This window comes from Syngnathus floridae, chromosome 10, assembly GCF_059516105.1.
Source record: "Syngnathus floridae isolate MCC-2025c chromosome 10, RoL_Sflo_1.0, whole genome shotgun sequence".
Lineage (NCBI taxonomy): Eukaryota > Metazoa > Chordata > Actinopteri > Syngnathiformes > Syngnathidae > Syngnathus > Syngnathus floridae.
Window position 1 is genome coordinate 10,051,254 of NC_142422.1, and position 14,297 is coordinate 10,065,550.

At 39.4% G+C, this 14,297-nt stretch overlaps 1 protein-coding gene across 1 annotated transcript; it reads right to left on the reverse strand.

Annotated features, from left to right (window-relative positions):
- Nucleotides 1-1,852: 1,852 nt before the first annotated feature.
- Nucleotides 1,853-8,174, reverse strand: galr1a (galanin receptor 1a). Its single transcript, XM_088388156.1, has 3 exons — nt 6,342-8,174; nt 6,209-6,274; nt 1,853-2,430 (listed from the first exon to the last, which is right to left on the reverse strand). Exons 1-3 carry the CDS (start codon nt 6,996-6,998, stop codon nt 2,110-2,112), a joined length of 1,044 nt encoding a protein of 347 aa, XP_088244282.1. The 5' UTR covers nt 6,999-8,174; the 3' UTR covers nt 1,853-2,109.
- Nucleotides 8,175-14,297: the final 6,123 nt, after the last annotated feature.

Genomic DNA, 14,297 nt, shown 5'->3' on the forward strand with positions numbered 1-14,297 from the left:
TATGTATTTGTGGAACTACCACAAAGTTCAATACATACACAATTAATTTTGAATGTCACAAAAACATCAGATTTGGACCACTGGAGCTACACTCTACTACAGCACAGTCATTTTTGTGTGTGTGGGGGGGAATAGTTGGGGTGATTAAAAAATGATCAGTTTTTAATATGTACAATAGACCCTATTTAAGAAACAAGAATTTTCTACACAGATAACTAGACACTCCAAGACACTCCAACCTGCTGTAAGATCTCACAAGATTCACAAGGAAATAGCACACACAAAGTTAAGCAATACAGTATTTCACATACCAGTGCACATGCTGTTGGAGTATGCATGCTACAACAGCAAATCATAAAAAATGTTCTGTTCCAGCACACTACACATTTTTTTTCAAATGAAATCAACATTCAAACATTTTGTTTTCATGAAATTAAAACAATTGTAATAACACATGTGGTTTATCAAGAAAATAATCATTAATTTTACAGAATACTGGTATCATAATGAGCAGTAGTAGCAGAGCATCACTTATGTGGTAAGAGAAATCGTCATTATTGGTTAGTCAACGTCATTAGAGTATGATAATAGAAGTATTTATTGTATATTAACATTTATCCTCATCCAGACTTGTTAAATCCACCCATCCATTATCTGAACCCCTTATCCTCGAGGGTCGCTTGCTTGCTAGATCCTATCCCAGCTGACTTTGGGCAGTCGGCGGGGTACACCCTGAACGGGTTGCCAACCAATCACAGGGCACAAATAGACAAACAACCATTCACAATCACACTGACAGACAATTTGGAGTGGTCAATCAGCCTACCATGCATGTCTTTGGAATGTGGGAGGAAACCGGAGTACCTGGAAGAAACCCATGCAGGCATCGGGAGAACACGCAAACTGAATACCGGAGCCAGAATCGAACCCACCAACTCTGAATTGTGAGGCGACGTGCTAACAGTGATTCACTGTGACACGCCACCCTTCATATGAAATCATTCTTGATGAATATTTTGAGAAATCATGAGAATTAGATGGATGAATATGACTAAATAATAATTATAATAAGACCTTGGATTTATATCCATAATTTTTTTTATGGAAGCCAATACTCAAAGCGCTCACAGTAGATGCATTACTCATACACTCATTCACCCATTCACACTGGTGGTGGTAAACTGCCTGGCAACCAGTGCCCGCTGACCACCACCAAGCATTCATTACACCAGTGTGAGTGGCACTGCACGCAAGGTGGGTTAAGTTTCTTCTCCAATACAGGACAGGACTTGGACAGAGCGAGAATCGAACGGCCGACCCCCCGTTTGCTGGACGACTTCTCAACCACTGATCCATGGCCGCCTGTAAATGAATAACTCATAATAACATCGTACATAAAGGGAACTTGAGAGTTATTTCAGAGTTGTGTATCAAACTTTGCATTAATCAGTACCCAACGTTAGCCAGATAGCAAAAATGCAAATCGTGAACCTTGAGGCAGCTGTCCTAACCACAAGGCCACAGCTCTGCCTTCATTCGTTTCAACTGCACAAGAAATATTTAACGAGGAAAAAGCTGAATATTCTTCCCTGGAAAATTTGCCAAAAATCAAATAGAGCGTAATATTCACTTATTGAAGATGAGTACCAAGACGCACAAACAAGCAGCAAGTGATGGTGGCTCCAGTAAAAGACCTGGAAAAGCATTTCCATGAAGAAAAATAATTGTCCAAGTACTTCTGGATGAAACTTTGGTTGTAACAGTAACATTGGAGTTTTCATTGTTTCATAGCGTAATACCCAGCACAGTTCTTCATAGAGGAAGAACATTCAAAAGGCTCGCTAACATAAAATTATTTTGATTTGTAAGGGTGCAAACTTGGATTTTATTTCCCAAAATGTGAAAGATTAAACAAGAACAGATTACATTTAAAAGCATTATGTATCATATGCAAAGATTGTACAAATAATTTAAACCTTTCAGCGCTTATGTGGAACGGTCGTGGCAACATCCACGAAATATCTACAATTTTGGCCTGTCAATGCGTCCTTAAATTCAGTTTTCATTTGACAGTTACCATGAATTATTTGTACACTTCTGTGCACAAAGTCAAACATTGGTGCAGTTTGTTGAAGGTGGCGCATCTGCCCTACTGCGGGTCTCCTTGATCTCATTAAACAACACATCTTCTGTGCCAAGCTGGCATTTGAACACCTGCTTATAAGCTTTCCTGAAGTTTTCCGACAGGAAGGCATAGATGACTGGGTTGACAGATGAGTTGCTGTACGCCAAGCAGTGAGCAGCGATCCGCAGCAAAAAGGAAGCCGGGTTCAGCGGGAATCTCCCAAACTCTACCCAGAGGTGAATCACATGATGAGGAAGCCAAGACAGACAGAACACCACCACCACAACCAGCACTGTCTGCGCTGTCTGAGATCCACCACATGAGAAGGAAAGAACACAGAATGGTGTTAGTGCATAGTGCTCTCCACGTCAAAAGTAACAGTGAAGTGAATTTGCATGATAAATTGAACTTCCGGCTTCACTTTGTCTCTCAGCAGTCTCTTCATCAAATTGGTGTGTATTTCATTACGAGAAACGCCAGAGGATCACTTGCATAATGACTCACTTTCTATTAGTATTTAACTGTGGCTCGTGAATACTGAGGTGTTGAGAATGAGAACCCTATTCTGTAATTGGGATGGCACTGTCAGCAGAAAATGTAATTTGAAGTTCATGAAACTCATCTCAGGTTTGATCAAATTTAAAAGTGTCGGTCAAAGGTGTACAAGAGAAAGGTTACATGTATGGCTTTACAGTCACCTTTTATCATAGAAGGTTTGAATCAAGGATTCAAATCACTCAAAGGTGAAAAATTAAAAGTGGGCAGAAATCCATCAATGTCAGCAAGAATAACCTGACATCATGCTTTGCCCATCAGACAAACATATTTGTAGGTGTGCCGTTTCAAAGCAAATTGTAATGACAATTGAACGTATAATAAAAGCAATCACTTTTATGCAAGACTGACATTCAGGCAGCTGGAATGTGTCAAAAATTAAATAAACATGTCATAATAACACTCATGCATTGCATTCCCATGTGAACCAGCCACTAGCATAATTCCAGAGCTAAATGTGGCAAACACAATGCGATTAAAGAGCCTGGAAAAATGTGGCACTTTTCCTCTGCTTTTGTTTGCGAGGCTCAGAGTTGCAGCCAAATCACATCAAAAACGGAAATTAAAGTAAACAAGAATTCACAGTATGCAACAATGCACACAAAGTGGGGAAAATTATTGGCAGACCAGGCAAGTACGTATGTCCACAAAAAATGAACAAGGAAGAAAATATGAGTAGAACATGGTCAGGGGTCACTGGTGTGAGGTGAGAGACTAACTCTGGTCAAGTTCATCCAATAAGGTTAAGGTCACTTTTCAATTTATCTCGATGATCTGTTAAACATTTTAACGTATTCATATAAAGCCAGCTAAACAGCTGCTGCAACAACTGGTTCGCAAAACAAAATAATTTTTGCACAAAATACAAGAAACCATCTTGGGGAACCTCATCTGCAGACTTGGTTTTCCCAAATTGGTGCTTGACCTGACTGCACTTTATCCTTGCAATTTAATTGAGTAGGCAGATCCTCACATTTGAATGCAGGCTGCACGTTGGAGAGGTCTTCTATTCGTGGATGAATCCAATTTTTTTACTGTACAGAGATGGCAGACTGGATGTATGCTATCTTAAGACAGGGGTGTCAAACAAATTTTTGTCGCGGGCCGCATCGTAGTCATAGTTTTCTTCAGAGGGCCATGATGACTGTCAAGACCTTTTATTATATACAGTATAGGCTACACAACAAACTGATGAATGACTAGGTTTGAAACTGGAGACTACAACTGTTCAAATATATTTAAAACATAAATGGTCACAAAAATTTCTAGCAATATCTATTTCTTTAAAAGTGAAGAAAATTTGTATTGACGTGAAGTCGATGCACAATTTGTCTTCGGGGTCCACATCAAATGATGTGGCGGGCCGTATCTGGTCCCCGGGCCTTGAGTTTGACACCTATGTCTTAAGGCATCTGTTAGTGAACGTCTACGTCGTCGATCCAATGACCAATGGTGAAGCTGGGGTTATAGTATGGGCAGGTATATGTAATGAACAGTAAGCACAGGTGCCTTTTTGGATGAACTGTCGTGTCTGAAGCATTCACTGCCTCTGTTCTGCTTATAGAAGGCTTAACAAAGTGGACACATTCAATTTTATAATGTTGCATAATCATCTGTGCAACTCTGGATGCCAAAAATCCGTTCGAAAACATTGTTGCTTGCCAAGTAAAATCAAGCTGGACCCATTAGCGCATAGTGAACACGGCAGGCAAGATTATTGGTGCTTCACTCCCCTCCCTGAAGGGCATTTACGCCTCCCATCTCACCCGCAAGGTGGACACAATTGTGAGTCACCCCGCTCACTCTTTGTTTGATCTTCTGCCCTCTGGGAAGAGGTACAGGAGCCAGCGCTCCCGCACTGCCAGACTCACCAACAGCTTCATTCTCCAGGCTGTTAGGATCCTGAACTCTCTTCCCCCTTCTGTGTAGCGTCCTGTACTTATTTATTGTGTTATTTGTTTATTTATTATTTATTCATCACTCTTATTTATTCATTGATTGTGCCTTCTTGTTTTATTTTTCTTGTGTTGTTTACTTGTATGTACATTGTGAACTACGTCTTGTCACCGTGGGATAGTGGGAACGTAATTTCGATCTCTTTGTGTGTCTTGGCATGTGAAGAAATTGACAATAAAGCAGACTTTGACTTTAAGAAGTGGCTCTAATAAATCTTGACAGCCAAAACTCTGGGATTTTTCAATGTGTTTATCTGGAAATGATTTATAATTAGAGAAGATGGGAATAATTGTCACATTACAGGGAAGACGAAGAAAGGGTTTCTTTTCTGTTCGTTTTGGCTTTTGAGAGCAGCAGCTATTCCACAGTGCCTTTTTAAGATCCATGAATTCACAAAGCAAACAGTATTTTGCAACAACAGTGGGAGTAACCTTGCGCCATCCATCTGTTCAGACAAAGTCAACAAATGCATTTTTAAAACTGATATCTGAGTGTAATCATAAGCACATTCAAACATAATTAAAACAACAAAACTAACTGATCACATTTAATGATTTTTTAACCATGAAATTGTCACTTGTAAATGAACTACATTTTTGTATTACAGCATATAGTACCATTTTGGATTAAAAATATTTCACAGGTCACAACTCGAGGGGGATCCTTGGAGTTTAACAACTATTTCTTACAGCGATTACTACCACAACCTTAATGGCAGTTGGTAGATATTTGATGCCTAGATTTGGAATATGCATGTAAGTCAGGGGTTATCAACTGCCAGTGAGCACCAGATCGCCCCAAAGGATATCTTTCCTAGCCTGGATCATTTCAAAACTAGCTCATCAGTCGTGGGACATTGTGATTTTCTAGGAATGGTGTAGTTCTAAATTGAAAAATGTTACCACTTGCATAGATTTATAAAAAAAACAAGTGTTGCACGTGGTAGAATTTGTCCCTTTTAGAATGTGCCAAACACACACACACCTCAGTGATTATCGCAAAGTCGTTATCAGGTTGTGTCGTAGGACTGACCAAAGGACACAAGCACACAGGATATGGACAGGCACTTGGACACAGCTGGCACATGAGATGGGGTGTGACAATGCCACTAATGATGACCTCACTAGTATGCCCCCCCCCCCCCCCCCACACACACACACACAAAATTTTGCCAGGTAATTTTGCATAGTATATTCCGTGATAGCCACAAACACATTGCAGCGAGATTTGAGTTCAAAGGTGAAGAGGTGCTTTTCTTCAACTTGTGATTATTGTGGCAACTGCTGTCTGGCTTGAAATGTATATAACTGACACCATAGCCATGTTGATGAAATAAAAAGACCGAAAGTAAGGGTAACAATAACTCAATAAAAGCATTCCTCTGCTGCTGAACTCCCAGCAACCATAGATATGTACTTTGCATGAACATAGATGGGACGTGCCCTTTCTGAGCTATTTAATTGCAGTATCCTTGAGGGAGCAATGACATCATTCTAAATATAACAAGCATATTATAAAATATTGATTGTGCCATCTCATATGAAGGAAACCTAAATGTCTCTTAAAACATACCTTTTTCTTTGCTGCCTCAGACTTTTTGGATGTGTTCTTCAGCTTTTTGTGCAGATGTCTTAAAACCTGTAAGCAACGACATAAAGTCAGATAATTGTGCGTGTGAGCCAATGGTCAGTATCAAATCACTTACCTTTGAATAGCAAAAAGAGATCAGCAGAAGTGGAAAAACGTAGCCGAAAAAAAAGGTACAAACCACGTATACCTTTTTCTGGTTGTGGTTTGGCCACACTTCCCAGCAAAATGTTAGATTTTCTACCGAGTGGATGTTCTGATGATACATGATCGGCGCTGCCATGGCCAGAGAGAGTATCCAAATGATGACCACGCCGATGAGAGCATGTTTGGCCACCCTGATGGTGGAAGACTTTCTGGAGTGTACAATTGCCACGTATCTGTCCACAGACATGGCCGAGAGGGTGAAGATGCTGACCAGCATGGACACTGTGAAGAAATAATGGATGAATTTGCAAATGAACGCACCCAGGACCCAAGTGGGCATCGTGTAGATGGTAGATTGGAAGGGGATGCAAAAAAGCAGGTAGGATAGGTCCGCGATGCTCAGGTTGAGGATGAAGATGTTCGTTGTGCTGCGTGGTTTTCCTGGCTTGCTCCTTGCCAAGACGGTGATAACCATGGAATTACCCAGCACACCGAGCACGAAGATGAGACAAAAAACCACCAGCGTAATGAGATTCTCCGTTCCGATCCCGAATAAAAGTTTCTCTTCCTGCGTCCGGTTAGGGTTCCACGGCTCTTCCGTGAGCCACGCCGACTCTGTGAGATTCATGATTTACTTCTGAACTTGGAAGGTTGCCAGACAAATCGATCAGAGCTCTTTCTGCGCTTCTGCTTCTTTGTGCCTCGTATTCTGTTCGAAAAGATGTCAGCTGTCCAGTAGCCTACGTGCGTCACGGGAGCTCCCGCATGAACACACTCGGGAGTCGAGCCAATCGAGCTTTAAGAAATCCCACGGTGTTTTCTTCAAGTTGCATCACAAAATGTATTATATTAAAACATACAAGATATTCTTGGAGCATTAATAAGCCATCTGAATGTGAGTCTCCAAGTGCACACCTGATGCGTGCGCACCAAACGCGCGCAACCACGCCAGGGTTTTCTTCAATGCGCCTGCAATTTTCCCATCCTCGCATTATATCAGGCGCTGGTCTGCTGGTCTGAACACACGCGTCATCAATTAGCATATTTTTCATGCTTTCGTGTTTTTATTATTATTTATTATTGTTGTTATGTTAGTCCTTCAAATGTTCATGTCATGTAACGTTTCAAAATATGGTACTGTCTGCCTTTAAATCTCTGTGAAGAATTCTCAAGTGATTGGATTACGGTTTGATTGTCTTTTACGGTTAGATCGTCAATCAGCAAACCCACATTAGAGTTTGTGCATGATCATTGGAAGATTAGTCAATTAAGTTATCTCAAAGAAACATCAATTTCCGCCTCATCACATGCACAGTCTAATCTATCATAAATTTGTATCCAAAAGTCTGCTTTTGGAATAATAATATTAATAGCCAGTGATTTGATAGGTATAAATGTAACAAGATGTTTATTGATGTGCTTGTAATGTGCTGTACATGTGTCTTGAACTAAATGCATAATGAGAACCATTTTCATTTACTCATATTCATCAACCAAAGTAGGAAAGAAAATCTCTCAAAATTATTGGAAAATTGTGACCAACAGAGAGGTGACGAGTAATAAAGTAATCTTTGTTTTGACTAGTCTTGGAAAGATTTCGACATATTTAATTTACAGTTTAAAACATTAATAATCTATTGTTCACACTGTATAGGAGACAGATCACAGACAGTGCTGGTGTACAGAACTTAATACAACACAAATACCAACCTGTACCTATATTCACCAAACCATACTACCTACCTACCTACCTACCTACCTACCTACCTACCTACCTACCTACCTACCTACCTACCTACCTACCTACCTACCTACCTACCTACCTACCTACCTACCTGCCTTCCTACCTACCTTACCTATCTGGGGTCCAGATGAAGTGGCTCCGACATTTTATTAGGAAGCCACCCGGACGTCTCCCTGGTGAGGTGTTCCGGGCATGTCCCACTGGAAGGAGGTCCTGGGGATTCATGAAAATTTGTGTCTCATAATTGTACTCTTTAAATTATGTTTATTTAAAGTTGTTTTGGAGGAATAATAAGTCAGGGTTAGGATAGTTTCACCGCAGACACTGGTTGCCATGACAGAAATTTAGTTTTGTACTCTTCAATTTTCACCCTTTGTACAAGGCAGGGTTTCATTAGACTCTTGTGTGTTCAGAAAGAAAACAGCACCATATCCTTTGTGTTCAACCAACAGCAATTGCACAGCAGCTGAAAAAAGAAGTTGCAATGATTCCGTATTTTTCAGTTTGGGTTGAACCTTGATACAACTCCTTTACTGTGTGTTCCGACAAGCAGGAATGATGTAGTAAAGAACAGGGAGAATGGAGAGTGCAAGTCACGCAACAGACATCCATCTGGTGGAACATGATTACATTAAAATTCTAATTGGTCACCAAATTATACTTGAAAGGCCAACTACCAAACAGAAATGATGCCGGAGAAATGTACATTTTACAAACACTTGTTTTGTATAATTAAAAACAGTCAGTCTCTCTCCACTTTTATGTAGATATCCTTTGTCGTTTCTAACTGTAAGCTTCCGTTTAGAATGGTACCCGATTTATATATTTCAGACTTCACCCTTCCATTAATCTTCTTTCACTCACCCATGGTTGGATGGCATAATACAGGCCCAGATGTCCCTGTGCCTGGCCACTATATCCAGCTCTTCCAGCAGAATCTCTTTGTTCCCAAATCTGCCAAGAAACATAAGGCTCAGCACAAGTCTAACTGCCCGCATGGGCAGGGTTTGCTTTGTTTTGGTATTTTTGCAGACACATGTCTGCAAAAACTTCACATATGTGAAGTTAGAAATGGGCAGGTTGCACTGTTGTGGGCTGCTACACAGCCGACTAGCTTCATGACCTATGCCAGCGGCTCGGCTCGTTCCCTTTATATTTGGCACTGGAGGGGTGCAAAGTCTTTGATAGTATTAAACGGAAAGTGCAGTCCATGTAGGACACAGGTGTCAAACTCAAGGCCCGGGGGCCAGATACGGTTTCATTTTATGTGGCCCGCAAAGACAAATTGTGCATCAAATTCATGTCATTACTGGAATTGCAAATTGTCTTCACTTTTAATATGTTCCTTTTTAAATATTTGACCAGTTTTTACTCATCTGATTTGAAAACGAGTTATTTGTCAGTTTGTTTTGTAGCTTTTACTGTATAAAATATGAGGTGCTCATACGTTTATTTGGGTTGACAGTCATAACGGCCCTCCGAAAGAAGCTATGACTACAATGCGGCCTGTGAAAATGAGTTTGACACCCCTGATGTAGGAGATTGAAGGGTGCTAAATACATTACAAGGAGCTGCAAAGTTGATGTGTGCAGTGCGTGTCCCGAAATCAGCCACATGATCACAGGAGTTCATGGTGAAGAGCTGAGTTTCCGCTGGAACAACTGTGCTTATAGAGAACTATTTGGAAACAATAGCCACACTTTTGGTCACATTGATACACCTTTTGGTCATTATTTCCAGAACTTTGGCTCTTCTAGTACGTTTTGTATTTAAGTAGTATTATTTTGTCATGTTTAAATTATTTCAAGCTTGTTTTTTGTCTTCTACATGTCTGATTCATTACAATCTATGTTGTTAGCTGAAAAGCTGATAGCCCATGAAGAAGAGCGATCATATAGCAAGTGGCTCCAAACTATGCTCGAATTATTTTGAAAGAAAACATCAATATAATAATCAGACAATAGCCCATTTAAATTGAGTTTGAGATCCCTGCTGTAGACAAGCAACCTTGTCACTGAGCATGACAAGTGAAGACATGCTTTTCATACTGCCTTCCCAGGAAAATTAATCACTACAGCAGGCGGTGACACAAAAAAAATTATCAACAATAATTTGATCCCTTTCACCAAATAGTCTGAACACTTACAGACACAAGAGCAATTTTCATATTGGGCTTTTATGTTGTTTTGAAAAAGAGCTCTTTAAGGTGTTTTAGTATTGTTATGAAAACTATCCATCCATTCATCTACCCATTTTCTATGCAGTTTATCCTACATGCAGGGTCACTAAGGATAGTTATCTATCCTTAAACTATCCCATTTCCAAACTATAACATGGTAGCCACATTTGTTTTTGCCTTGTAGATGTTATCAACCTTATCCATTTTCCATGCGATGAAAGTGAAAAAGAGGAAACAAAAAAGTATTTAATACCCATAAGCTTTCCAGGTCATTTACGAAATGTGTAGAGATAAGGTGACTGCTTGTAAAATGTCCCGAGATGAACTGTGCAGTACATAGAATGCTAGATGAACGTAAAAGATCCCATCAAGTGTTCTGAACCCACCCCTCAAAAAAAAAAAAAAAAAAAACAGCGGTCTGTTTTTATGTTCATTATGACACATGAACTTTAGAGCCAAACTGAAAAAAAAAAATTATCAATCAATTTTGCTCCTTGCTTCTACCCCTGTTTAGATCAACCCCATTCATTGACTCATTGTTGCCACTGAGACTACATGCTTCTCTACTTTATCAACTGGAAGGCGGAATTACAGAGCATAATCAGAAATTTTGTTTAGCATAGGTTTAAGTCTTAAAGTGCCACCACTCTAAAACATTTGATATCTGATCCTACAAAAACATTCTATAATATACATATACATTGTTTTCACCATCATAGCTCAATGCTTGTTTTTTTCCACACAGTATTGTTTGATATTAAGAGTGAGCCCTGGAACCCTTAGTCATCTTAACATTACGTATTGCCACAGTTTTTTTTTTTTTTTTTTTTTACAAGAGCAGTGTACCAGATCTATTGCCCTGCGAGCTATTGGAAGTGTCATCCAGTCTACTTCTAAGAAATTTCCTGCCATCTTCCAGCCATGATATTCAGGGGCAGAAAAATCTGGTTTACACCGAAGACTTCTGTGGACTGCAGCCTACTAGTCAGCATGCTAGACGTGCATGTGTAAAGTCTTTATTTGAAGGTAGACTTGAACAACCTACTGTAACTCTTGCCTCGTTAACATCTATAGGCTCTTCAAACTTTTTCCTAGTTCTCTAAACAGACTGATGGACTGTATTGTCTGGGGAAACAAGCTTTTTGTATGATATGGTTTTCCCTACCCCAAGAATAGCACGTACAGTTTCACATCCAGAGAATGGATAAAAGAAAACAAGGCCATTGCATTTGTCGTCCCCAAGGTGGCCGATTGATCTCAGTAATATGTGGACTTCTGCCATTGAACGTATCAAAGTACAGGTGTCCATCGATTTTGCTACAAAACCCAAGAGCAAGCACAGATACATCTGTTTTGGGGCTTTTGATTATCAGGTAACTGTTGCATTTTATGTTTGTCTGCGTGAGCTGCATGCAGCAGAGGTGTTCTGTGTTTTCTCCAGCTCCTCAACACCCTTTAAGGTTGGAAATAAATGCATCCGGTGCCACTGCTGGGGGTTGTAATGACTCAATGCGTTTCTGGGTATTCAGCAGAAAATGAAGAGGAGTGCGAGATATGGCCCATAGGCCTTGAGTTTGACGTCAGTCAAATGTTATGCAAATGAGATGCTTCCTTGAACAAATTGACTGAAAGTATTCATGTATTTGGGGTGAAACAAGGACTCTGAAAAATATACATAACTAGAATGGCACCTATTTTCTAGATAACAGAAATACATGTCTTTTAATATGTATGAGCACTTTCAATCAGTCTAATTATATCTGTGACAAGTACAGATAGGAGAAAAACATGGATATTTTTTTTAGCTAGTAATCAGGTAAAGCATCCAGTTTACATTTAAGCATGAAAACAGGATGTCTGTTTTTCCCCAAACTTTTTTATTCCCCATCTGTCCATTAATATAGTTGAAGAACCCTTGTTCCTAATAAGAATGACAATGATTCCTATTTTAAAAGACAACAGCGTCTATCTTGCTGATCAGTGAGCACAATTTCTCCAGACAAAAATGTATACTGATGATATATTGATGATAAAACCAACTGCTCTTTCTCCCTCACTTGCTGTGATGTGTGATGGATAATCCATTACCTTGACTAAGGTCTGGCTATTGCCAAGGCAACAAGTTCATGTATCTCTTTTGAAATCTGTCCAGGCTCTAAGCTAATGAGGTATCATTTTATGACTGACAATGTTGAGTCATTTTCTTTGAAAGAAGCTGAGCTCTCCAGAAAATTGTTGAATCGTATTGCCAATCTTTTTTTCCTATAACAAAGTCCCATTAATACTATAGTTTCATAGGATCTTTGAGTCAAGATCACTTGGACTCTCTATACTTTAACTCGATGCAGTGCCATTTCACTTGAGTACATTGCCGCATCATTTTATTTGACATTGAAATAAAGAACAATATAGTGGAACCTCACATTAAGAAACTAATTGGCTTTGTGAGCCTAAATGTAACCTGAAACTATCATAAACTTAGTTAATGTTTCCAATTGAAATGGAATTAATCTATTTCAGGCACCAACTAAGTGCTTCCGTTGAAAAGCTTTATTTGTTTCACATTAGGACCCTTATATTAAATATGTGGCCTGTATGGGGTTTGAACCCTTGACATTATTAGCATCAAACTCTAACCCAGGGATTGTCAACAAAAAAAGTAGTACATTTTGAATATTTTGTTGGCATGATAATGGCGAAAATGTTTAATTTTATATAAGTAGGAATTTTTGGCATAGGGATTCTACTTTTGTATTAAAAAAAGGTAACACACTCAGGCACCATCGGCGTGACTTTTATGCCCTGTAATGTTATGTGACCTGACACTTGGTAACTAAATTGCTGTGGTTCCTAAACACCCAAATCTTTATAGGTGATGCAAATTGCATAACAATATTGCAAATGTGATGCAGTGGATATAAAAATCTACACACCACGATTAAAATACTATTTTCTTGTAGCGATTATTTTTTTTTACCAAGATAAAACTTTCCCAACATTAGTGGGACTTCCAAAGTAATAAAAAATGAACAAATTAATTAAAAAAATTGTCTTTAAAAAATACTTCATTGTCTGAAAGATTAGACACGTTTCCTCGATTTAGAAGTTTTATTTTGACTTTTAAATGTTTTTTTAATCTGGAGAAAAAAATCCGCGGTGTAGTGTAGCCGCGATAAACGAAACGCGAAGTAGCGAGGGATCACTGTATCTTGCTTTTCCTAATTTCTTCAACGCTTCCTCATTTACACCACCCCACCTCCCACTCCCTCAGTTTCTAAATCTCAGAGACTTCAGCTAATTAGTAAATAAAGATATTGGTTGATTGTTTTTTACTCTCTATTGTCTTTCCTATATCATATTGTCAGAGGTTGATATAAAAACCCAAGTCTAGTTTGCCAAAGAAAAGAGTGAAGGAAGGAATATTTTCAAAATAAAAGTCATCAGTAAGAAAGTGAAATTTAACCATCTCCTTAAATACAGCAAGTAAACAAAGTTGCAAGTGTTATCCCCTGCTGTAGCTGATAAGAGAAGGATTGCACTGACGGCGGCGCTCTCGTCTGGTTGCAACACACCTGCTTCTCAGGTACACACCCGCAAGGATCACGGGGCGCGTCTTTGACAAGCAAGTCGGAAGTGGGCTGGTCGGAGAGCTTGAGCCAATGCACCACAATTAAGAGTCTAGTTTTGCTATATAGACAACATATACCCATCAACGTACAATGAAGGAGAGACATGCGGGTTCCAAAAATCACTTTATTCATTTAAACTACAGACATCAATGTCATGATATTTAAATCACAGCATTTCCAAGAAATGCCAACTTTCGGGTAATGTTTTATATGGAGATAATTTAGGGAGCCTCTATAGCAGACTGTGATTTCATGCATGCACGAGTCCTTCAATTGTTGGAGTAAATATTTAACCCCTCCCAGCCATTTACACGCAAGCAACCTATTTTCACGCAATAAAACATGCACGGACGTGTTTTAGCTTTCCCGGAGCCG